At 53.0% G+C, this 26334-nt stretch overlaps 1 protein-coding gene across 4 annotated transcripts in view; it reads right to left on the reverse strand.

The window, feature by feature from the left end:
- Positions 1 to 26334, reverse strand: part of Lgr6 (leucine rich repeat containing G protein-coupled receptor 6) — a 118974-nt gene that overhangs the window by 86877 nt on the left and 5763 nt on the right. For all 4 annotated transcript variants that reach the window (XM_047521690.1, XM_047521691.1, XM_047521689.1 and 1 more), the window contains exons 2-3: positions 3511 to 3582; positions 163 to 234 (exon numbers count right to left, since the gene is read on the reverse strand). In XM_047521690.1, coding sequence (XP_047377646.1) covers positions 163 to 234; positions 3511 to 3582 — 144 coding nt within the window. The remainder of the gene's footprint in view (positions 1 to 162; positions 235 to 3510; positions 3583 to 26334) is intronic.

The following is a 26334-nucleotide window of genomic DNA, read 5'->3' on the forward strand; positions in this document are numbered from 1 at the left end:
ACTCTCCTGTCGTATGTATCAAAAAGAACAACTAAAACCCAGTGGAGATCAGGAAATGAGAAGCACATTAGTGGTAAACCAAGACTCAGGTGGCAAACCTTCCATTAGACCACGAGTCTCTCTGCTGCACCTTCAGGTAAACTGGGGTGCACCTATACTTACAGGATTTTCAGGCTGTAGAGACCAGAGAATGCTTGTCCTGGAATATGTGAGAGATGATTCCCAGAGAGACGCCTGGAAATCAGAGACAAAGGTCAGTGGTGTTGGCAGGTAACCTAAGGAGGGGGTGTCTTTCATTACTTCCTCTCTTGGGATGTGGGAGGGGGTGGTGGTGGTAACAGCTGGCATTTATTGAGGTCTCTACCTGTTTAATACTCCACACACGTCATCTCAATTCTCATAAAACCCTGTAAGGTGCTTTGTTTGCTTGTTTGGTTTTTGGGACTGAGGATGGAACCCAGGGGTGCCTAACCACTGAGCCACATGCCCAGCCCTTTTTCCTATTTTATTTAGAGACAGGATCTCACTGAGTTGCTTAGGGTCTCGTTAAGTTTCTGAGGCTGGCCTTGAACTTGCAATCCTCCTGCCTCATCCTCCTGAGTTGCTGGGTTTAGAGGCGTGCACTACTGCACCTGGCTCGAAAACACTTTCATACAATAATTTTGCTTGTTTGTTTTGGCGTTGCGGATGGAACCCCGGGCCTTGTGCATGTTAAGTACGTGCTCTACCACTTAGCTATAACTCCAGCCCTACAATGATTTTAGTGCTCCTGGGCTTTGACTGTTGTGACTTGTCACACGAGGTCAGGCACAGAATCGTTCACTTGTGGTGCCGTCAGGTCAGTTGTCAAAAAGTTTCAGATTTCAGATTTTTGGGATTAGCTATGCTTAAATTTATTTTTCAGTTTCAATGAAACTTTATTTATTTATATGCAGGGCCGAGAATCAAACCCAGGGCCTCGCACGTGCTAGGCAAGGGCTCTGCCACGGAGCCCCAAGCTAGGCTTAAACTTCACAAGAGCAATTCCACACAAGGAAACTGAGGTGGAGGGAGTCGAGTCACTTCCCTTCCAGGACCCAGGGCTCTCCCGGATCTGACGACCTTCAGAGCTCACTCCACACCACAGTCCTGTCCTGGGCTGACCTGGGCCACTCACAGCCTGCCCTTGACCACTGACCTGCACTGCCCCATGTCACCAGTGAAGGGGTGGGGTGCCGAGTCTGCCTCTCCCCAGGACTTGCACCACACAGCTCACCCCTGCCAGCTCAGGGGCATTGGGAAATGGGGCGCGGGCATCAGTTTGACATTCTGGTCTAACTAAGGCATTTCGCCATCTGTCACAGGGGGATCAATTCTAAAAAGAGCAAATGTCATAAAATATACTCAACACATACACTAAATGCCCACCCCTGATCGGGCAGAGGTTAACTGTGGGTGGCTCAGAAGATACATCCCCAGGGATGTTATCACCCCCTCCTACGAGGCCTACAGATGTGGAGATTGTACGGACATATGGCACGAGCTATGTTTTTAAAAATATTATCTCAGGCTGGGGATATGGCTCAGTGGTAGAATGCTTGCCTAGCCCTGGGTTGGATTCCACCCCCAAAAAGAAAATCGAATAAAAGTCTCTTTACTTGACATTTGTTATTAAAAGAATAACTGTGTGGAAAGGCATCCCGATATTTGAGGTCACCAAGCTTGGTTTCTACTGAAGGGCTTGTGCCTGGGCGGGTTCTGTAGTTTGGCCCTGTCTCAAGGAGCAGGAGATACAAAGTCAGGCTTAGACGCTTAGGTTGTCCCTGCTCTTCATCCCCTTTCCTGAGGACTTGGGTCTTTGCTCTTCCTTTTTGTTCCCCTGACAGGCTGTCACCTCCACCTGGGAAAGTCCCTCCAATGCCTTTGACCCTGTCCACCTCCTTGGAAACTGGCTTTCCCTTCCCTCTCCCCCTCCTCTCCCTCTTCCCCCTCGTCCTTCCCCTCCTCCCCACCTCCTCAGCTCCGCCCACCCTGCCTGCTCCCACACACAATGTCCCGACACCGTGGTTACAATGCCAGCTCCCCTGCTGCCCCCACAGCTTGCTATCCCTGCCGACTTCCTGAGGGTGGCAGGAAGGACTTTCGGCTTGTTTCCCTGGGGCACCTTGAGCTTGCCCTCTGCGCAGAGGATGCAACGAGGACTGGTCTGCAAACCTCACCACAGCCCTGGGGATGTGATGGACTCCCCATCCTTTTTTGGAGGGTGGGGTACCGTGGATTAAACTCAGGGGCACTCGACCACTGAGCCACACTCCCAGTCCTATTTTGCATTTTATTCAGAGACAGGGTCTCACTGAGTGGCTTAGCACCTTGCTTTTGCTGAAGCTGGCTTTGAACTCGAGATCCTCCTGCCTCAGCCTCCCGAGCTGCTGGGATTACAGGCATGCTGAGCTGGACCCCTCCATCCTTGAGGAGCACTGTTGGGGTGAGGGAGGTGATGGGGTGGGAAACAGTTCCAGGACCAGGAGCCCACAGCTTGTGCAGTTAAAGCAAAGCTTTGTAGAATCCCAAGGATCTGGGGGAAAGAGAGACTAGGAACAGAATGACCTGGCTTCCCAAAGAAGCCAAGATGCACACTCCAATGGAGCAGGTGACTTCCTCCTGCGCACCATTGAGGGTGAGGCCAGGCAGGAGGATCTAGGCCATGCATGACATCATGGGGAGGGATCACCCAGAGAGGACTTTGCCAAGGAAGAGGACGTTGTAGGGAAGGGTATAAGAAGTTGATCCTTCAGGTTGTGGGGAGCCACCAAAGGCTCTTGAGCTGGTGAGGTGCATCTTGAAGTTGTACAGAGTACATCAGAATGGAGGCAGATCTGTCTCTCAGGAGGCTGGTGTCCCCAGATGTCTGGGGCAGTAGCAGTGGGGATAGAGAAGGAAGGGTGGAGGTGAGCAACATCTCAGAGAACGAGAACCACTAAGCTCTAGAGAGTGGCTGGGGGCTGGATGTCAGGCTCGACTGCAGCTCCAAGATGACCCTGGGGAGAGGGGCAACTGTGGACCATTAGAGGGAGTGAGCTGGGCACAGTGGTGCACACCTGGAATCCCAGCAGCTCGGGAGGCTGAGGCAGGAGGATTGCAGGTTTGAGGCCAACCTCAGCAACTTAATGAGGCCCTAAACAACTCAGGGAGACTCTGTCTCAAATAAAAAATAAAAAGGCTGGAGATGTGGCTCATTGGTAGTTAGCCCCTGAGTTTGATCGCTGGGACTGCAAAAAAAAAAAAAAAAAAAAAGGAAGAGTCACAAAGTGGCACAGGTTTTAGGGAGGAAGGACAGAGTCCAGACCTCCATGTGGACCCAGCACTGCCCCCTAGGACTCGTCCTGGAGCCACCGTCAGCAGAACGCACTGTCAAGAAAACCTGGGCTTCCCAAGCCCCTTTCTTTTGAGTCCCCCTCCTCCTGAGGAGCTCTGTCCCTAGGGCTGTTAGAGGCAGCAGGAGCTGCGCCCCCACCCCAAGCATCCACTCACAGCTCCTCCAAGAAGCGCAGGTGGCGGAAGAGGCCGGGCTGAAGCTCTGTGAGGTTGTTCATGCTGAGGTCTCTGCGTGGAGAGAAAATGGGGAGGGGGCTGTGAGCTGCCCATCAGCACCTTTGCACTGTCCTGCCCCACCCCCACGGGGCGGGGAGAAGTTCCCATGGTCCTTTTGGGGCTCCCCCTCCCCGTCCCCCCCCCCCCCCCCGTTTCCTCCTAGCTCCATGGTCAGAGCCAGGCTGGGTGGGAGCCAGGCCCAGGGCCACCCTCTGTCCAGTCTCCCGTTCACCCTCCGCCTTTCACTCTTCCTTGGCAGGGTTCTCCTGGGACTAGCTGCTTTTGGGACTATGAAGGAAACTGACCTCCCCACAAAGAGAGGAGCTAGAGCAAAATTCGTAGCATTTCAGAGAGGAAGGAAGGAAGGGGTCCCTAGTGCAGATGATGTTTAGACTCCCTCCTCTGCCGGGTCCCTCCATGGACTCACGACCTAGATCATTCTAAGCCTCCCACGTTACCTAAGAGACCCTGTGAGTGCTCTTAGCGTTGCTGTCTTTTGCCCTGCAAACAAATTAACCACAATAATTATACTGACATTTACTGGAGACCCACTCTGTACTGGGCACTGGCTAACCTTTATCCAAATAATCCCATTTAATCCTCACAACAACCCCAGGCTAGCTTCCATTTTACATTTAAGAAAACAAAAAAAAAAGCACGGGAGCTTTGCAGTCAAAGGCCCTGAGGTCCAGTCTCTCCTCCACAGTTACCTATCAAACCTGGGGCTCTTGATCACTAGGACCAGCCATTTTCTCAGCCATAAAAATGAGATGAATAGTAATAATAATAATAATAATAATAATAATAATTATTATTATTATAGACAAATAAAACCAACTAGCTAGGTCCTTGTAAGGATCAAGTGAACTAATGTTGACAGACTGCCTAATAAATAGGACAAACCCAATAAATATTTGCCTTCTTCCTTCCACCTTTCCCTCAGTGGCCTGTGGGCTAGAGTCCCAGCCCCACAGGCCTGGAGGTAGGTGGGGAGGAGTCTAGGACTTTGTTTGCAGGTCCTGGCTCTTGTTAGCATTGTCTTCTCGGAGGCTGCCTGTGTGTCCGATGATTCTGGGTTCCATCCTATTTCAAACTCCTAACAGCTGCACCTCACCTCTGCCTGTCCCCTTCCCGGGTGAGCAGAGGTGAGTCCAGACCAGACTACCCCGTCCCTGGGCAGCACCCGCAGACCTTCTCCCTGCTCTGGGAATGCACATGCGCCCTCAAACATGTGCCTCCATTTCCCCCCCAAGAAATGTGTTGCCTTATGTGTGTGTAGGGAGAGGCTGGCTGGGTGGCGGGGACGCGTGCTGGGGAGCCCAGTTCCAGTCTATAAAAAGACTGTTTAGTCTCAAATGCTTTATCTTTGATAAAGCTTGGGCTCCAGACTCCACGTCCTCTAAGGAAGGAAGATGTTCCGGGCAGGGGGAGCTAAGGAACTGGCGTGCTAAATGCGGAGCTGGTCCTTGCCCAGAGTTCCCTCCCTGAGCCCCTGTGGAAACAGAAGAGCCAGGTCTGCCTGCCAGGTCTAGAAACAGGGCTCGGTGGAGGCCACGGTGGGCTGATGGTCACAGTGGAAGACAGGAGAACATCAACAGCAAGAGGGTTCCTTTGGTTCCCAGGATGTTTCCAGGCTTCATCCTCCAGCCTCCGGCTACATCTGACGCGTGAAGATGGAGGCTGCCCTGGACCATGGCAGGCGGAAGTGACGCCCAGGCTGCAGATGCTGGTCTGATTCCATTCCTGCCCCTGGAGCCCGGGGCCAGGCTCATCCTCAGTGAGGAGGGAGCTGGTAGGTGCCACGAAAATGATTACCTCTAAATATTTACCCTGTGCATTTCTGGATGTGTCTCGACAGGCACCCAAGCGGGAGTTCAAGGAGCACGTGGGGCATGTGACTCAGGCCTCATCACTCAGCTGTCCCTCCAGGGGCCGCACTCGGAGGCTCTGATGCTGCTCCACGGCCCCCACCCTGACAAGCGGCCTCATTGTTCTCCCCTGGGAGGAGGGGCCTGAACCCCCACCTCCGCCTCCGTATCCGTATCCTGCCCCAAGACAGCGGGCTGCTCAGCTGCGTGCTCAGGAGAGGGGCCAGGGTGGGGCATGGAGGGCGGTTTCAATGGTCTGGTGGGGGGTCCATTCAGGCCCGGCCTCTCACCAAAGGAAGAAGGGTGAGGCTGGTGCCAGGCAAGGGAAGGAAGAGGAATGTGCAGAGCTGAGAGAGCCGGGCAAGCGGAGATTTCAAAGCCTAGATCCTCCAGCGGATGCCACAGGCCCTAGGAGGGCTAAGGGCACTGGCAAGAGGCTCTGGGCCCTGGGATAGGGAGGGATCGACATGCAGAAACTGCTAACAAGGGTCTGCTCTACCAAGTGGGTTGTTCTGACCTAGGACTGTCCTGGGAGGCCAGCTGTGCAACCCAGAGGACACAGCTCAGACGTGGGGGCCATGCCCGAACCCAGGGGAGGTAAGAGGGCACCCTGATTCTTGGGTGCCTGAGTCTAGTTGTGGCTAACTGACATGGCTGGATGAGCTTGTAAGTACCTACAAGGAGGGGGCGTGTGCTGGAGCACACAGGCTCTTGGATGTGCTCACACAGGTGTGTGTCGCCTGCGAAGGCACAAGCGTGTGTCTGTACACGTGCATTATGGAGTGCTGGACTGTTAAAGAGCATCAGACTTTCCCGAAGCATCCACCTATCATAAAGACAAAAGCTCACCCAAGTCTTCCCCTTTAAGTCGGAAAACCTTTTTTTGGCTGTGTGACCTTGGACAAGCCTGTTCCTTTTCTTGGCCTCTGGTCTCCCCTCCAGTCTATCTCTGACCCCCGTGAGGGAACAAATGCCTAGGGATTCTGTTTTAAGGTCTAACTTATGGCTGAATTGGACACCAAAGGCCTAAACTCAAACTCTGCTCCACCACCACTACCCTGAGACCACCACACACACACACACACACACACACACACACACACACACGTCTCCAGAGCTGACTTCATGAGCACATGGCCTCTGCTGCTGCACAGGGCCCCCTGCTCAGAAGGGCCCAAGCTTGATTCTCTGCTATTGCCATTTTGAAATTCTTACTAATTTTTGGACAAGAGGCACTCCATTTTCATTTTGCACTGGGCCCCTCAAACAGCTATTCTGGACTGAAAAGCCAGTGCTTCAAAGGATGGCTTGCCATTATCCGGTCCTGGCAGCCCTCAGGATACACAGACAAGTTCTGTGTCCTCTTGGCTGGACGCAGCCATGATGAGGTGGGGGTGGCGGGGGAGGGTGTTGACGGAGCAAGGCTGGTGGGAGGGGAGAGCTGAGAGGGGCAGCCCTGGGCACAGGAAGCGGAAGTTTCTGGCTGCACATTAGGAAAATGTTCTCAGAGCTTCATCTTGTGAGGTAACTGGACCACCCAAGGTAGCTGGGTGAGGTGGTGTCACCATGGAGACAGGAACAGGTTTGATAAGAAGGGGGGGATGCTGGGGAATGGAGAGGGCAGAGAACAGCAAAGCCCACGTTCCACAGGGAACAGGAGAAGCTCCGAGGCAATCTGGCTGATAAGCGAGGGCCCCTGCAGAACTGGGTCTACTTGAAATTTTCCTTCGAAGAAAGAAACAGTGAAGGACGAATCCTTGGGTCCTGCTGGGGTGGGCCTGGAAGGACACCTCTACCCTGGAGAAGAGGACCAAGATGCAGGACCCCCTTTTCCACTGTCTTTACTGAGGCTCAGGCTGTCCATCTCTGCAACCAGGAAAAGGTCAGTTTTTTTAATTTTATTGTCAATATTTAAGGTGCACAACTGGATGATTGGACATACACACACATTAGGAAGTAATCCCCACCGTCAAGCTTATAACACACGCATCACCCCACAAACCTTTCCTCTTCTTATTCTCATTCATTTGTTCATTCCCTCATTCATTCATGTTATGGCAAGAACACCTGGGATCTACCCTCAGGAAAAGGCCTCAGGAGATGAGCCCCGTCCCCAGGCAAGGTGTCACCCTCTCTGTGAGGCTTCGCGCCTCCCCAGGCAGAGCTGGGATGGCATTCTCTGAATCCGAAGGATGTTTCGTAAACCCTCACTTGATAATAATTCTTGATCCAGTGTCTAGCACTGCCCCTGCCTTTATCCTGACCCTGGCACAGCACTAACTGGCTGTGTGACCCTGTCCATGTCACTTCCCATCTCTAAGCCTGCTTTTTCTCCTCTGTAAAACGGGAGTCATCCTAGTACTTACCTGACAAGAGCTGTCAGGTGGAGTGTGTGAGGAAATAAATGTAAAAGCATGTGTCTCTATAAACGTGCCTTACCCCTACTATCAGACTCAGCCAACTGGATTCCAATTATCAGTCTAGAATGACACAGCTCATGACAAGCTTCTTCAAGGCAGGGAACTAATCCAGTCATCTGTGCACCCTCTAGTCCTACCAGGATGCCTGGCAGGGAGGGGTGTTCAAACACATCCAAATAAATACATCACAGGGCCAGGGTGTAGCTTGGCGGTAGAGTGCTTCACCAGACCCTGGGTTAAAGATGAAACCAAACCAAAGGCCAGCATTACAAACGTAGATGATGCCTTTCCCCGGCTTCTGTTCCTGTGACTGACAGCTTTCACTCTGAGGAAGTTCTTCCCACTGTCTAGTTTGAAGACCTCCCATTGATGCTGAAGGGTATAGCCTCTGGGAGCAACCTACTCAGGGCTTGATTCCAAGTCAACAGTGCCATCAATGGTGACTCTTACTACAGAGGTCACTGGTAATGTTCTGATCATTTGGCCTCCTCTGGAGAAAGTGAAAGTGTGGTCCTTGTCCAAACAAGCCCTCCAGACCCTACACAGGCCATGGGTTTCTCCTGGCCCTGTTCTCCATCTCTGGGTAGGGCCCAGTGGGCTGCTTAAGAATGTTCAGTGGTTCTGGAAAGCAGTGTGGAGATTTCTCAGAAAACTTGGAATGAACCCACCATTTGACCCAGCTATCCCACTCCTCGGTTTATACCCAAAGGACTTAAAATCAGCATACGATAGTGATGCAGCCACATCAATGTTCACAGCAGCTCAATTCACAATAGCTAGATTGTGGAACCAACCGAGATGCCCTTCAGTTGATGAATGGATAAAGGAACTGTGGTATATATACACAATGGAATATTACTCAGCCATAAGGAAGAATAAAATTATGGCATTTGCTGGTAAATGGATGAAGTTGGAAAATATCATGCTAAGTGAAATAGGCCAAGCCCAAAACACCAAAGGCCCAAAGTTTACTCTGATAAGTTGATGATGATACATAACGAGGGGGGGGGGTCTAGCCAGGGATGGGGAGAGAATAATGAAGGAACTTTGGATGGTGTAGAGGAAAATGGGACGGGGGGGTGGGGCAAGGAAAGATAGTAGACCGAGACAGACAGTATTACCCTATGTATACGTATGATTACATGAATGGTGTGAATCTACATTGTGTACAACCATAGAAATGAAAAGTTGTACCCCATTTGTGTACAATGAATCAAAATGCAGTCTGTAAAAATAAAAAAAATTAATTAAAAAAAAAGAACGTTCAGTGGTGACCCTGCCCCACGAGGGCCACTGAGCTGGGCATATGCCCCTCCAAGCTGGGAGACAGCTCGGGGTTGAGAAGGTGCAGGTAGGTCAGCATAGAAAGAGCCTAACGGGGAGCTAGGGGCTCCCACGGAGAGGGGTCAGTAGACAGGCTGGCTGCCACAGAGACCACTGGGTGCCCAGAGAACACCTGCTGAATTTCTGTCACCCAGAGAGGCAGGTAATGAGGTCAAAAGAGGAAAGAACACCAAATTTGGAAGCTGGGGATCTGGTTCCATCCGTCCCGAGGATCCCTGCTGTGCCGCTAGCTGCTTTGGCGCTGGGCCCTGGGGGAGACAGAGGTGTCTGCAGGTTCCTGGGAAGGAGTGTTGATTCACAAATGAACAACAACACCCGCACTTGGATTCTACTTTGTGGTTTGCAAAATGCTCCTGCAGCCCCTCTCTGGATTAAGTTCTAGAGCGCACACGAGTCACCGACACCAACGGAAAGAGCCCACAGGTGGGCTTCCTGGGCAGAAATGTGGGTGGGAGGCACATGAGACAAGAGCATCTCACAGATGGGAGTCCAGAGCAGAAGGCACCTACCATGGACCAGGCAGTTAGTTCTTCACTGGTCAGGGAGGTCTGTCCCACTCACTGCTCCGCTTCAGCACCCTGACCTTGCTCATAAGTGCTGGGAGCATCTCCTGGTTATTGTGACCAGTGAAGACGCCTCCTGCCTCTAGCTCCATGGTAAAGCACTTGCCTCGCATGCCCCAGGACCCGGGTTCCATCTCCAGTGCTGCATAAAGATAAAATAAATAAACCACCCATGCCTTTGCAAACACCTGCTCAATGGCAGGGCCTTTACCTACACGCCTTCAATTTACCAGTACAGAACAGATCCAGAGAGGGCCAGAGGCACCTAAGGTCACACAGCAAGTTAATGGCACAGTGGGGGTTATATTTGGTCTCTTAAAACCCAGAAGGAGTGGGGTGATAGTGAATGCCCATAGTGCCAGCTTCTCAGAAGGCTGAGGAAAGAGCATTGCTTGAGCCCAGGGGTTTGGGACCAGTCAGGGCAATATAGGAAGACACTATCTCAAACCAACCAACCAGATGGATGCTCTTTCTACCCACCAGATAGATCCTTTTCTTTTGCAGGGGAGGGTACTGGAGAAACATTCTACCACTGAGTCACATCCCTGAACATTTTCATTTTTTATTTTGTGTCACAGTCTCACTAAGTTTTCCAAGCTGGCCTCCAATTTGCAATCCTCCTGCCTCAGCCTCCCAGGAGCTGGGATTACAGGTACATGCCACTGTGTCCGGCTTTATCTTCAATTTTTTAACCAGTCTCCTCTGTCCCGTTTATTCCCTGAGCTGATGCTTCCTATCACAGATAATTTGGATACCAGCTATCTTCTTTGAGATTCCAAAGACACAAGTCGCCACAACGTTCTTTTGGAATTTTGTGGTTTTCAACACTTTCCAAACTAGGGAGTGTGCTTCAATCTGGAACAAGTCTCCCTCTCCATCCACATAACAGCACAGACCGTTCTCTTAAGCTTTGCACAAAGTCCTATGTGAGAACAACGCTGTATTTTGAAATAAAAGGGCTATTGCTTTATTTTGTCATTTCTTGGCTCCCTTGTTGGTAACAAGAATGTCTCCAGCCTGCCTGGAGTGGTGGGAAGGCTTGTGTTTGGGGACCTGGTGGTGAGGGGTGAGGAGAGAGAGGCTGAAGGCCTGGACTGGGGGTGTCTGTGGGTGGGGAGGGAGGGTCCTGATAGTTGCCAGGCAAAGGTGAGGTTGGGCAGGTCAGACTGAACTGGGGCAAGGCTGGAAACCCAGAGCCCAGAGGCGTCACCAGGTGACCCAATTCATTCATGTGGGACTGGGAGGGATAAAGGCAGGGGAATAGAGATGTTCCTAAAGCCAGAAGAGAGAAAAGAAAAGTAGTATTTTTCCCCAGGTAGTCAGAGAATGGCTTCACTGGCATGTGCCTGTGTGGGTCCCCTCGAAGTCTGGTGACAGACAAAGGAGGCCAAGGAAGGGACAGCACCCAGGAGAGGTCCCTCCCACTCAAAAATGCTAGATGTGGGCAATGGTGGGTTAGCTTCATAGGCCCCAAATTCAGCTGCTTCTTACAGAGAGGGGTTCATTTGGTGGCAGGCCATGGGCCTGCGTGCCTGGGCAGAGGGACGAGGAGAAGCCCGGGTGTGGTGCTGGCCGTGACCCTCAGCACTGTAGGGAAATCCCTTTGGGAGGGAGCTGGGTCCATCTATGGCTCAGGGGACATCTCGGGCTCTGCTGGGTAAAGCTGCTAAGTTGGAGGGGTCGGCACTGCCTGAGTCCCAGGCAAAAGGGCTACAGCAGAGCCCTGGGCATGTGTAATCACTGGATGAGTCTGAGCTCAGTTACAGTAGGAGCTATGTAATCTTGGGGAAGTTACGTAAACTCTCTGTCTCTGTCTTCTCACCTATGAAATAGAATAAAAATATCTATCTTACAATTAAAAAAAAAAAAAAAAGGGCTACAGCAGGTCAAATCAAGGAGTTGCTCCTGCCCCGGGGCCAGTACTCAGGTCCTCTGAGAGCCTGCGAAGCTGCTGTCCCCAGCCGTGCGTGCGCAGAGCCAGGCGGCCGCGCTCAAGAGCAAAGCTGCCTGGGGATTGCGTAATGCACGTGTGGTTCCTGCATGGCTCCTCCCTCCTAACCCAGCCATGCCACCCACAGTCAGAGACCTTAAAGGGACCCGACCTCTCAGACCCCGCCAGGGAGGCCACAGTGTGACCTGGTAACAGCCCGCCAGCCTGAGGGGCAGAGCCTCTGGAGGCCCCGAAGCCAGGCGGCTGCTCTGGACCTCTCCCCTCCCTGCCTCCTCTCTGGAGACAGCCCAGACCCGCATGGCCCAAAGAAAGGAATGGCAAGGTCAGGAGCCACAGGTGGCCACCTAGATTCATCACGAGTGGAAAATTCAGCTCCTCAGCTGCACTAAACACACTTCAGGGCTCAGTCGCCACAGGCAGCCCAAGGGAACTGCCACGGAGGACGCGGCCCCGGAACACGTCCCTCATCACACGGCACTCTGCTAACAGCAGCAATACGGCCTCCGTCATGCGAAGGCCGAGTCTGCCTCCAGCTCCGCTGCTTACCCGTCGGTCATGTGACTGTGGGAAGTTACTTCACTTCTGTCTTGTTTTCCTTCCTGGTAAAGTGCTTAGCAGGTGCCTAGCACGTGGTAAATCACCAACAAGCACCACCTGCCAGCGTCACCACCCACGGCACTGAGGCCCGTGCTAGTGCCTCGTCCTCTAGGAAGCTTCCAACCTTGCATGATCCACCTCATCAAGCAGCCATCTGCCTTGTCAAGAAGCATTTACTGAGCACTTACTATATAACAGGCACTGTGTTTGATAAAGCCTAGCACAAGTATGCTCCCTGTCCTCAAAGAGCCAACTCCAGTGGGGACAATGGCCAGAGAGGAGACAATAATACCAGGCTGAGTGACAAGCACTGGGACTGGGACTTGAGTGTCCTAGGGCTTCCTCTCAGACTAATCCCCCTGTGGCCTTTGGGCTGTAATCTCTAAGGGTTCGGTCACAAAGTCAAGTCACACAATCCTGTCTTAGATTACAAACTGTCATCTCCTGGTCTCAAATGGCTCCTTCGTGTAACCGATCTCCCCAAACAGTCTAGAGCTCCTCCATAGCTCCCAATTACGGGTCTCTGTCACATACACAGCTTCAAGGTCCATTTTCTGCACCACAATGGAAGGGTGAGGCATCCCATACAAAGGCCCCGGGGCCAGAGGGACAGACAAGTCAGACGGATCTGATGCGGGAGGGGTCTGGATAAACCCAGAGAAAGAAAGCCACAGTGGCTGTGCATTGGAGGACTTGTTCATTCAGTCAGTCCTGCCACACTTGGGTCTCTGACTCACCAGTGTCTCCGCCGGGCCTTGTGGTCTCACTCAGTCTAGAAGGGCACCCTTTCAGTGTGTGGGGGTGAACCGTCTGTCTTATCAGTCTGGGAGCCCCTTGGAGGGGGAGTGCAACCTCTCTTCAGAGCAGAGCGCTGGGTAGGAAGGCTGGGAGCTACCCCTCCCTCCACACGCTGGGAAATCCCTGAGCTCCCGGCCAGGGCCACCGAAGGGCTGGGCGGAGTGGGAGCAGGCGGAGTGGGAGCAGGCGGACACGCAGGTGGGAAGGAGCCAGGCACCAGAGCAGGAGGAGCCACCGCGGCTCTGAGCACTGTTTGCTTAGCTGGAGGCTTGTCTGCTCCCTTTATTCCCACAGACGATCAGGCAGGGTGTGTCTGGGGTGAGATGGAAAAGGCCCCTGCATTCAGTCACCACCCCATCCCAGACAGCCCTCCCTCTCACATCAAGACCTCCTGTCCCTGCTCGCCCCAGCGGCTCAACTCCCTTATGCCCCGCTGAACACTGGGGAGCCCCCGCGCACTCCCCAGCTGACCCCCGGCCAGGGGCAACGCCAAGATTCCAGCTGGAGGCCCCAGGCTCACCCGAAGCTAGTGGGCAAAGCAGAGGCTAGGCGTTGAGGCCTCCGGCTCAAGACTTCCTGACCCGTTTTACAGATAGGGCTGAGAAAAATAAAGGTCCCTCGGGGCTGGAATCCCAGACTGTCCTCAAACCCTGCGCCCTGCCTCTCCCCCGCGCCCACCAGTTGAACGTCCTTTGCCGTTGGCAGAGCCTGGGCGCGTCCCTGGTCCCGTCTAACTCGATCCCTCCCCCAGCCCGGGAGTGAAGCCTTCTGAACTCCCACTTTAAATGAAGAACTGGCGACTCGGAAATATCGAGTTACTTCCCCTAAGTCACCCAGTTGAGAAGTGGCAGAGCGACCCGCGCGGGCGGGTTTGGCGGCCCCGGCCGCACGCACGTCCCCGGCAGCCCGCCCGGTCCCGCGGAGCCCTCCCGCCGCGCCGCTCGCCCCGGGCAGCGAGCGCCCGGACGCGGCCCGAGCTCCCGGAACAATGCGGGCGGATTAGTGCCGCCCGCCCGGGAGGGCCCCGCCCGTCGCACCCGCCGCGGATCCCGCTGCCCCAGGACCTGTGGAACTTTCCGGAGCGCGGCGCCCCGCCCCCAAGCCCACCTGGGCGCCCCGCGCCTTGCTAATCCGCCCCGCCCGCGCCCAGCGTCTCCCTTCTCTGCGCGCCATCCAGCTCCGGAGGCCTCGTATGCAAGTTCGAGTCCGTGCCTGCCACTGTCCACGCCACTCTGAGCCCTGTCCTGCCGCCTGTCTGCCCGTCCTTCCCTCGGGATGTCTCCCCACTTTCCTCTTCCCCAACTCCCTTCTTATTTGGTTCATCCGACTTATGGGAAGACTAGATCCAAGGTCTAGGTCCAGAGTCCCTGCTCGACAAGAAGTCCTTCCTGACGTCTAGCCTCACTCCCTCGTGCTGCAGTTGAACTCAACAACTGTCTGCCCTCCGTTATAGTATACTAGTTTGTGGCTCTGGTGTCAGACTGCCAGAGTTTGTATCTTGGCCCTAACTCTTGGCAGTGGTTTGATGTTGGGTTTACCCTCCCTCTTTGTGCCTCAGTTTCTACATCTAAGAATCGCTGTTATTAACCCTCCCAGGGGTATAAGGAGACTTATGTGGGAGAATCCATGTGGGTAGGAGGTCTTAACTCTGCCCACAGGATGGCACGAGTGTCAGTCAGCACCTCCCCTATTTGCATTCACTCCCGGCCCCCCATCCTGGAGAAGCAGCTCTGCGAAGTTAGGAAACGGATGGGTTGGGGCTTCAGAGGGGAGGCAGGAGGGCGTTTTGGGTCAGCCTTACTCTTAGGAGCCACCAGCTGCTGCTTCTGTCTGGTGCCTCCAAGTGATGCCACCTGCCTTGCCCCTGATCTTCTCATCCTTTGATCTTCTGATCTCTGGCCAGGGTCTCCCAGCCAAAGACATTCCTGTGTCCCAGCTCCTCCAAGGAAAGGCAAAGGGCTGGGCTCCTTCCCCTTGCCCAACTCCTCCCCCACCCTGGTGTGTGTGTGTGTGTGTGTGTGTGTGTGTGTGTGTGTGCGCGTGCGCACACGCGCAGCTAAGACTACCACTCAGGCCCTGGGACAAGGTAACAACCCAGCCCTTCTGAGATGGCAGTGTCTGCAGGAGAGCAGGGGCCACAGGGAAGAGCTGATGGGACACTGCTGGAAAGGTGCCTCTGGCCCAAGTTCCCTGTTCTCGGTGCCCTTGTACGCAGAGCGCTGCAGGAGATGTGTGTGCCCTGGGTGAAAAGGAGAAGCAGGAAGAAACAGTCCTTTCCCTCAGGAAACCTCAGTCTGAGGAGAGATTCAGAACCACAGACTCTGCTGGACAGAGCCTTGGACGCGAGTGCTAGAGGACTCTCAGGTCCCCGAGGGTCCAGAGACAGTCAAGGAGGGCTTCCTGGAGGAAGCTTGGCCTGAGGGACTTGATGAACCATCAGAAAATGATCTGACTGAAATTAGACCTGCTTGTAATCCCAGTGACTGGGAAGGGTGAGGCAAAAGGATTGCAAGTTCAAGGCTAGTCTCAGCAACTTAGCCAGACCATCTCAAGGTCAAATAAAGAGGGCCGGAGACGGACTTCGGAGGTAGTGTGCTTGCCAGGCATGTGCAAGACCCTGGGTTCCGTCCCCATACCACAAAGAAAATGGCTGACTGGGAGCTTTGCAGGGTGGAGAGGAGGGACGAGCAGGGGTGCTTAGGATGGCAGTGAGGGGTGGCTTGGCAAGATGAATGGCAGCGCCTCCAAACATATATCCAGCTCGTGATCCCTGGAACCCGTCCACGTGACTTGACTTGGAAAAAGCGTCTTTGTAGATGTGGTTCAGCGAAAGATTGAGATCATCATGGATCGTCCGGGGGCTCTGGATCCAGAGGCAATTGCCCTTGGAAGAGACACACAGAGGTCACACACAAAGATGAGGTAAAGACCAAGGCAGCCGAGGGGGTGCTGCGGCCACAAGCCGAGGACACCAGCAGACACCAGAAGCTGGAAGAGCATGCAGTGGGGTCTCCCCCAGAGCCACAAGGGTACGGCCCTGTTCACACCTGATTTGGGGCTTCTGAACCCCAGAACCGTGAGAGAATGAATTTCTCTTGTTCTAAGTCACCCAGTTTATGGCACTATGTCACAGCAGCCCTGGGAATTAACACAGGTAAGCAGGAGTAGTCAGAAGGGTCTCAGTGGGCCACTGTTCCTCAAACCCCTCTTCTGTCTGGGGGCTCCTGCTGCCCCCTCCCTCTGTCCACCTGCCACCGCTGGCCTCGGAGTAAGCCAAGGACTCCTCCCACCCTCATCCACCTAGGTCAGTCATGCTCACCTCTTGAGACTCTTCTGTATCTACTCTGACACAGAAATTCCATCCTGGGCATTTAAGCAACAGATGCACTCACGCGCTTACCCAACGACCGAGGGCACTCCTTGTAACACCCCCAAACTGGGAGGTGTTCAGCGCTCAACCACACTGGAATGGACAGATTGTATAGTAGTCACCATAGCAAACAAACTGTGCATGGATCCTCCAACACAGGAAAAGAAGCCAGACCCAAAATAATGCCCCCTGTACAGAAAGTTCAAAATGCCGGAAAAACGTCCTATGTTGTTAGGAATTAGGATGGTGGTGTGGTACACACCTGCCATTCCAGAGATTCTGGAGGCTAAGACAGGAGGATTGCAGGTTCGAGGCCCACCTGGGCAACTGAGCAAGACCCTGTCTCAAAATACAAAGGGCTGGGGAGATAGCTCAGAGGTAGAGCTCAATGGGTTCAAGCCCCAGTACCAGAACAAAACAAAACAAAAACACATTTTAAAAACCCATGGTGTTTATCCTTGAGGGACATGGGTGGTTACAGGGTGGAGGACTTCTGCTAAATTGATGATATTCTCTTTCTTGGTCTGGGTTCTGCTCCTGCAAGTGTGTTTGCCTGTGGAAACTTATTAAGTTATCCATTTATGTATATTGTCTGTTACACTGTACTTTCTGAAAGTCTTCCCTGAAACTCAGGTGGGCTGTGTCCCCCTCTGCATTCCATGGTATCTTGTGGACCCTTTCAGGTGTTGCTTCATTAGGTTGAAATTAGATTTTTATTTTTGTGTGTCATTTTCATCTTACACTTCCATACATCCATGTCATATTGCACAGATTCTGGCACATAATAGATGCTTAATAAACACCTAGCAGGTGGGTGATGTGACATGCCTCTAATCCCAATGATTTGAGAGGCTGAGAAAGGAGGATCACACATTGGAGGTCAGCCTGGGCAACTTAGTAAGACCTGTTTCAAAATAAAAAATAAAAGGGCTGGGGGTGCAGCTCAGTGGAGAAACACTCCTGATTTCAATCCCCAGTACTGGAAAAAAAGTGCTGGCGTGACCAAGGACATCGGTATTCCCAGACTTCCCTCCCAGGGCTTCCGGATCGTCGGAACCAGCTCCTTGGATCTTCACAGGATTCCACAGGGAGGCACGTTCCTCCCCACTGATGCCCCACCGTCCATCCTGTGTGCCTCCCAAGGGCCCCTGTCAGCCTAGGCATATCCTGCCCAGTGCTTCATGCCCACGTGGTAACTTCCTGACCTGCCAGCCCACGATCCGTCTTAACCCAGAACTCATCTTGGGTCTTCGGAGCCTAGGGGAGTGTCAGCTACACCCTAGGGATTCAAGAACCCACATCAAGTCCCCAGAGTGCTCTCTCCCTCCTGGCCTGGGGCAGGCACATTCCTATGTTCATCTCAGCTTGTTTGGAACGGGATGGAAATTTTCAAAAGACATTTTCTTTCTTTAGGGAAAGAAAGAGAATGAATAGGAAAGGCAGAAGCTTCTCAGTGAAAGGGTTTATAGAACAGATGTCTCACCCTATGAAACCCAAGCCCCGCCAGGAGCTGGCTGACTGCAGGCGCTCCCCACCGCGGCTCAGTCCTCACCGCAGCCCACTCGCTGGGTTGGCTCCAGGAGCCAGGTTAGTGCCACCACCAGTTCTGGAAAGGGCTCCCTCCCTCCCAGCCCTCTTTCTTAGGAAAGCCCATCTGTTCCTGCCTGGGTTGGTTTCTGCCCCGTCCCTCCTGCCTCTGGCCATTCACTTATTCATTATCCGTTCATTTGCTCATTCATCTCTTCATCTGAATATTCCACTGACATTTTTGAGCACCACGTGCAAGGGGCTTATACCAGCACTGAGAATACCTGGGGCCTGGAAGGCCAGGGCCCTGTGTTCCTGGGGCTCCCAGTCTACCTGAGACACAGACAAGTGAAAAGGAGGTCCAACCTGACGGATGGGCCCTAGGGCAGCGCGAGTCCAGAGGGAGCCCTCTCCCAGAGGTGAGGGTCAGGGAAGGTTTTCTGGAGGAAAAGACATCTCAGGCAGCCCCTCACGTTCTGAATGAAGCAGATGCTTCCCTGGCTGCCTCCAAAGACTCCCCACCAGGACTGAGGGCTTCTTTCTTAACCACATCCTTGCAGGAAATGGACACTGATGTCTGGGGGCTCTTTCTTATACCCCTGGATGTAAACCAGTGGTACATTACCTAAGTGCAAATTAAGTAAAACCAGTTTGCTGGGAGGTGGGACAGAGAGCGGCTATGTAGAAACTCGGCTGATGGTCTGACTTATTCCAACCTTGGAGCGAGGTGAGCGTCAGCTACAGCAGTTTGCACCAGTTTGCTGGGCAAACCAAGTGCAAATTCTGACTGCATCATTCTGGAGCGAGGCCTGAGTTCCTGCACTCCCCACTGCACCCGGATGCTACTGCTACTGCGGGTCTGTGGACTATACTTTGAGTAAAAAGGCTTTAGGGTACCCGAAAGACTAGGGGAATAACTCTCCTTTAAGCAATCCTTTATAAATATTTTTCGGTCACTTTTTTTTTTTTTTTTTTTTTTTTTTTTTTTTGGTGCTGGGATTGAACCCAGGATTGCTCTTCCACTGAGCTACATCCCTAGCCCTTTTGATTTTATTTTGAAAAAGGGTCTTGCTAAGTTGCCCAGGCTGACCTTGAACTTGCAATCCTCCTATCTCAGCCTCTGGAGTAGCTAGGATTATAGGCATGTGCCACCATGCCTGGCTCAGTCACTTTTTTGCCAAGTATTGACCAGGTTGACCCAGAGGAGTGCTGCTTGTGGTTGGGCCTAGACAGCGGTGCCTGGCCAAGGAGCCTAGTCAAGGCTGAAACCCTGCCGCTGCTCCGCTCTCCTCTTCTGCCACGTGGTGGGGCCTTGCAAGCCAGGGTGCTTTGTCAGTCTCACGAAGGCAGTTCTGGGCCAGCTGCAGCTGGAGCACAGCAGGGCAGCGAGATTGCAGGGAACCCGATTCCGGGGGACAGGGGAGCGGGCGAAGCCTCCTCTGCAGCAGGCAGGCCCTCGGGATCGCTGGAGGCCTCATGTATGGCATCTCCAAGGTTGCTTCTACAGGCCCAGCTGCCTTCTTCGTGGAGAAAGTAAAATGAAATCCAGTCCACCCTACCAGTGCCTATGGAGCTAACAGAGCCAGCAGGCAGCTGGTCTCTCCTCTCTAACCAAAGTAGGAAGGAAACTAGGGGGCATCACAGCAGGAAGGAGGAGGGATACTAGGAAGAACTTCCCGGCCATCATATTCCTAAGGAGTCAAACACTAAAGCAAATGGTGGGGTGTTGAATTACTCCATTTGCTCATCTGGGGGTTCCAGGCGGGGATAAGGGCAAGGGGCCAGAGCAAGACATCAGGAAGGCTCCTTGTGAGCTTCCAAACCTTCCTCTCTTACTACACTCTCCACCTGCTCCCTGGCCCGCTGCAGGCTCTGAGGTCATGCATCCGTCAGAACTAGGCATAGCAGGGTTCCAGCCACTGGCCCAGGTAATCCGGACCCCAAGCCCCACCCTCAGTGGGTGCCCTGAGTCCCAAAGCATGGTGTCTTTGCTTCGGGAACAGAGAGGCTAATACTTTCTGGCAGGTGGAGGCAGGGCAGGTGGCAGGGGGAGGTGGCACCTCGGACTGCTGCATTCAGAGCAGGGGCACAACCAGGCGAGGGCCAGCATGGCGTCGGCTGGCGGGCAGCGGGCATTCCTCTTTCCGCTGGCTGCCCATAGTTAATGGGGGACCTTGTTCTCGCTGGGCACACAGCCCTGGAGGTGCCGGTGATGGAGAAGCCCTGTCCCAGCCCCTGGGATCTCAAGTCACCAAGTGAACACTGCAGGTCTCAGGGGACCTGGCTCCTCCTACCACCAGACTCCTCTGGCTGGCTCGCTCACACCCCTTCCCTTTCTCCCTCCTCTGCATCTTCACTTACACACCATCATCTGTCTCTACAGTACCCTGGGATCAGGAGCTACCATCCCACAGGAAACAGGCCCAAAGAGATCAGAGGACTTGGCCAAAGGTCCTCAGCCAGCGGGAGGCGAAGATAGAATCCTAGCTCAGGGTCTAGATTCAAATTCTGCCGAGTGAAGAGCAAATCTAAAGCTGCAAATGGGTGACACCAGAGGGGTCGGACTAGCAGGGGACCCTCTAACCACCCCACTCCTCCAGAGGACCTCCCGGCCCCTCCCTCCACACTGCCAAGAGAAACAGCAGCAGGAGAACAGCAGAGTGGCCAGCGGGACCCTGCCACCAGGAAGGGGATTTCCTAAGTCTGAGCTGGGGACTGTCCAGTAAGACCATCCAGGAACTGTCTGTTGTTCAGTGGTCCCCTTATCACAAGGCTGTGTTTCAAGAACACCAGTGGATACCTAAAACCTCAGATAGCACTGAGGCGCTTCCTATCTGCACATACCTATGATAAATCTTCATTTATAAATTAGACATGGTAAACATGTCTAACAAAACAATAACAAAACAAAATTCAACATTATGACAATATGCTGTAATGGAAGTTATGTGAATGTGGTCTCTTTTAGAATACCTTATGGTACTTTACCTTAATGGCTTAAAGAAAGAAAGAAAGCACTAAATGGCTTCTCTCTGGCATATCCAAATGGCCAGTTTCACTACTCCTGCACTTTGGGGCCATTATTAAGTAAAACAAAGGCTCAACACAAGCACTGCAGTAGCATAACAGTTGCTCTGATGACTGAGAGCTACTAAATGACTAATGAGTGGGTAGCATATACAGCATGGAAACACTGGGCAGAGGGATAATTCAGACATCCAGCAGGATGGAGAACATCACCTAATTAAAACTTATGAACTGCTAGGTGTAGTAGCACACACCTGTAATCCCAGTTACCTGGGAGGTTGAGGCAGGAGGATCACAAATTCAAAACCAGCCTGGGTAATTTAGTGAGATCCTGTCTCAAAATAAAACATTTTTTAAAAGAGCTGGGGATGGAGATCAGTGGTATAGAATGCTTGCCTGACTTCAACCCTCAGTACCGCAAAAACTAACATAAAACTTAGGAACTGTTGGCCAGGCCTGGTGGCACATGCCTATAATCCCAGCTACCGGGAGGCTGAAGCAGGAGGATCTCAAGTTCAAACCCAGTGAATGGTTACTGTGAGCTGACTAATTTAACCCTCACAACAACCCTATGAGTTTGGTATCATTATTACCCCCATTTTAAAGGTGAGGAAACTAAGGCACAAAGCAAATAAATCTTTTCCCAAGGTCTGATAAAAGAATCTGAGCCCAGGTGGATCAGCTGGTGCACTTAACCTCTCTGCTATATTGGAAAGAACTGAGAAGAGACCTGACATACACAGGAGGCCGACACGTCCCCGGCCCTCCTGTTCCAGCACAGGTCTGCTCACCAAAACTAACAACTGTCTCGACTGGAAGCACCCAGACTCAGGTGTGTCCCTGTGCCCATCTCAGCACAGTGCACCCCATGGAGCCCCTGGATCCTTGCAGACTCCATGCTCAGGCCAAGGAGGACCTCTAGCCCAAGGATGTCCATTCTCCATTCTGGTCCTTGGGCTCCTTAGTACTTCTGAACAGAGCCTAACTCTTCCACGCGGCAGCGTCCCTCTGAAGGAAACCCCTGTCTCCCATCCTCTCCTGCTTTAGCCCCCAACCATCAGACCAAAAGGGGCCACCATCATGATGGTGAGAACAGAAGAAATGTGTCTGGCATGTTATGAGTCAGAGGGCACCTCCACAGAAGTGGTGCCACTGAGATGGGAGGTAGGTCAAGGGGTATCCATCGCTCATTCTGTAAACCAGAATATGAAGCTCAGAGAGATGAAGGGCAGCATGGACGATGTAATTTGCACGACCCCATGCCAAAATAAAAATGTGGAGCCCTTTGTTACAAAAGGATTAGCTTGAGCATGGCCACTGCAGAGCAATGACCCAAGTGTAGGGCCTTTATAAGCATGGGACTCTGTGCAAACTGCTTAGGTGGCATGTCCAAGAAGGGGGCCCAGGTTGGCCCAAGTCACCTTGCTCACAGATGCTGAAGCCAGGTAACCGTGTTGGGAGGCTGGGGTTCAGGTGGTCTGGAAGGTGAGCTGGTTCCTGGTTCCAACTCTCTTGGGTCCTAAGTTCTCTCTCAGGTAATGAGGATAGGAGCCCAAGTCCTGTCCCAATTATTGTTCTCTCTTGTTTTTGTCCTGGACAATAGTCCCCTTCCTTTCTTGTCTCCTCCCAGCCTCCTAATCTGCTCTGTCTACCACAAAGGCAGGGGATTAGTTTACGGCCCCTTCCTGCCTTGACTCTTAGAATCCCTAGACACTTGATCCAGCCTCCCCATCCTCAAACACTCCCACTCCTGGGCTGCCCCAGATCTGAAGCTGAGAGGGAGGGAATAAAGACTAAATGCTTACACCTGTGCTGTGTATGACCCCTGAAGAGCGCCCCCTGCAGGTAGGACCCCATACTGGAGAGTGAGCGAGTGCCCATGCGCATGTTTGAAGTGGGGAGTATGATGTAATCCTGAGACAAAGGGGAACCCTAGCACAGATCCTACTGGCAGGAAGCTCCTGCCCTAAGAGACTCCCCTCCTTCTGATGAATAGAAGCGTGGTTCCTGTCCTTAAGAACCCCTGAATCTGATAAGATAGAAAACCCCTGTCAAACGGACATTCAATTACCCCACCTTGCAAATGAGTGCGATCCTAGGTCTCCCCACGCTGAGAACTGTGGTGTTCCCCATGCACCACAACGTCTGAGCCAGGGCTTCTGCACCAGCATCAGTTAGGCAGAGCCTTCCCTCCTCTGTGCACTGCCTGCTGTGTGTAAATGTCCCTGCCCCGGGCACCTCTGGCATCCCACGAAGTGTTTGTTACTCGTATGGTTGCCCTATCTCCCTGCTCCGAGCCCCCAGAGCAGAGGAAAGTGCATGGACTTTGAAGTTCCCCAAGTTTACTTCACCTCCACTCTATCCCTACACCATGTATCCCCCTCATCTGAAAGAGGGACTAGCAACCGTCCTGGCCGCACACGGGAGGATTCATGAGAAAATGCTTAGCGCAGTGCCTCACGGACAGCAGGCATCCCGTCCATGTCTGCAAAAGAGGGAATGAGTGACTGAATGAATGTTTGCTCTGCATGAGCGCCTGTGAGTTCAAGAAGCATTATCCCTCTCATGGAGATAAGGGACACTGCAGCCTAAGTTGGTACCAAAAAAAATCCAGATAGTACCTGGGTCAACCTAGGAAGGCCCCTTCCTATAGGAGATGTTAAAAGCCTTTTAGTGGCAACTGCTTTTGGCCTGTGTCCCAGGAGCCAGTGATAACTCAGGTAGGGGGCAATTCAAACTGCACAGTTGGAATAAACCTTGGTGTATCGGGTCCAATTTTCCTGTCTCTCCCATTTATTCCTCCACCAAAAAGGAAGCACTCCCCTGCCCTGCAGGGTCCCCAGCAATATATTGGGCTGAGGTGCTAGATGGTGACAGTGATGGTGACGCCCTTGCACCACGGCTCCTCCCCGCTTCCCTCTCCATTAGCCCATGACATTGGCCTTGGGCCTGGGGACCACATCCAAATCCCTGACATGGTGCAGTGGAAGACACTCAACACTTCCCTCCCAGCCTGCCTCAGTCTGGATAGCCTTGGGGACCTTTTCACTTCCAGCACCTCCAAGGGCAAAAGGGAAGGGACAGTGACAGGGAGCTGTGTTCTAGAACCGACCCTCCAGATCTCACTCTCACCGAAATCCTTGAATAGGCAGGGTTGGGTAGACAAGAGGAAGGGCCACTTTACAGCTGCCTCCACTTCTCCTTCCAAATGTCTCTCTCCAGGGGACACCAGAATGCGTGATAGTTCCCACACACTTGCTGTGCGCCAAGCACTGTGCCAAATTGCAGACACCTTTCTGATTTATGCCCCTTTCAAAGCTAAGACTGACAGAGGCAAAGAAACATGCTGGTTAGTGCTGGACCTGAGACTTGAACCCATGCCTGCTTGGTGGCAAAGCTGCACTCTTTCTTCGACAGCAACGCCTCAGGTGTGCCAAGACAGGGTCTCAGCCCTAGGGGGCCCGGCACCGCCTGGGGTTGGCCGATGCCTTCAGCCTGAGCAGCTTAGTCAATGGATCCCAGCTGCCTTGGATTGTTCTGGTTTGTTTTAAATGTGTGCCCTGAGGAGGAAAATCCTGCTGTGGAACATCCTGCTCCCCAGGGAGCCCAGGGAGTGGGGCAGAAAAGACTGTCAAGATGGAGGGACAGTCACAGTGCATGTGCTTCCTCACTCTCTCCTGGGCTCGCTCTTCCCCTGGAGGGTCTTCCTGCACTACATTCTTCTGGACCTCGGGCTCAAGCCTCTTCTCCTTGCCCCACCACCTGGGCCTCTTTCTCCTCTGAGCACCTGTTGACCTCGCAGCGGGTCCTCTGTGGATGCTCCCATGATCACCTGGCACAGCGATTCACTCTGCATACCTGCCTGGCCCATCTCCCCTGATGGTCACCACGTCACCCCGACTGCCTCGCAGAGGTAAGTCCCCAACCACAACCTGATGACAGGCTCATGCTCAGGGATTCTGCCTCCCCCCCCTACCAGTCTCTAGTTTCTGTGCTGTGAGCCCCAATACCTTCTCCTTTGAGCTCCCAGAGATGGTCCCCTAGAGACCACGACTGGTGAGTGGGAGGGAAATGCAGTAAACTGCTGATTCTTCCCAGAAAGAATGCTCCAACTGGATTTTAACATGTCCAGGTCCTGCCAGAAACTCCCAGCTATGTGTCCCTAAGAGGCAATATACTGTAGAGATCAGGAGGAAGGTTTTCTTGACTAAAATCCCAACACCAGCAATTACTGGCTGATGGTCTTAAGTAAGCTCCTTAACATCTAGAAGCCTCAGTTTCCACATCTGTGAAATGGGCCTAATACTCATAGGGGTTATATGAAATGATGCAGTTTTAGTCCTTGAGTGGTGTCACATGGCAATCATTCCATAAATGCAGGCTGGTATTCTGATTGGTTAAGGCAGACCCCAGGGTGATGGCAGGTTCTGAGGTAGGTTTCTCTAGGCCCATCAGGGGCTTTCTAGGCTGGGCCCTATGAATGCACCTTCCTAATGACTGTTTTTCTGGAAGATGGCTACAACATGGGGAATGAAAACTCCCACAGGAAGTCATCCCCACTGCACTCAGGAGAGACAGGAGAGGCAGAAAGTCCAGCACCCAGTGCTTCCTAAGCCCCAGCTTCAGGTTCACATCTTCCAGTTAATCAGGGGGACTCTGATCCCCCAGGGTTGGGAAGAATTCAAGACGGGGCGCAAACCCCTGCTGGAAATTGCTGGAAGAAAAAGAAGATTGTGGCAGACTTGAAGAGGCTGGGAATGGGCCACAGAGGGAACCTCCACTCTGGAGGTACCCCATCTCGGACAGCCAGCCCAGCCCCCACCTGCCTGCCGCCAGCCCGCGGCCTGCTCTGGCATGGCTCCGGGGGGCGCCGTGCCAACCCCTGAGCTCCCCCCCTCACCGTGTCCTTTCGCTGCTTCCAAAATAACTCTCCACTTGCTGCCCAAGTTTGGCCTCTGGGCTGTTTTTCTCCTCCTGGGACCTGTTCTCCCATGTCTGAAGGGCGGCAGGAGAGACCTGAATTGTTGTTAGAAACTGGGGACCACCCCTTTTTTCCAATGGATTAGTTAACACAAAAGAACTCCCACAATTCCCCAAGTCAATAAGTCCTTTTCAGTTTGGCTAAAAGAAGTTATTTCCAACCAGGGAAAGGGGTTGGAAACGTCTCCCCACCCTCAACTCTGCCACCTTCCCAAGGTGTCCCCAGCCCCCCAGGACTCCTAATTCTGCTCCCACTTCTGTGAGCTATTAGCCAAACTCAGAGAGCCCATGAGGGCCGAGCTCAGAGGAGAATCAAGAC

This window comes from Sciurus carolinensis, chromosome 12, assembly GCF_902686445.1.
Source record: "Sciurus carolinensis chromosome 12, mSciCar1.2, whole genome shotgun sequence".
NCBI lineage: Eukaryota > Metazoa > Chordata > Mammalia > Rodentia > Sciuridae > Sciurus > Sciurus carolinensis.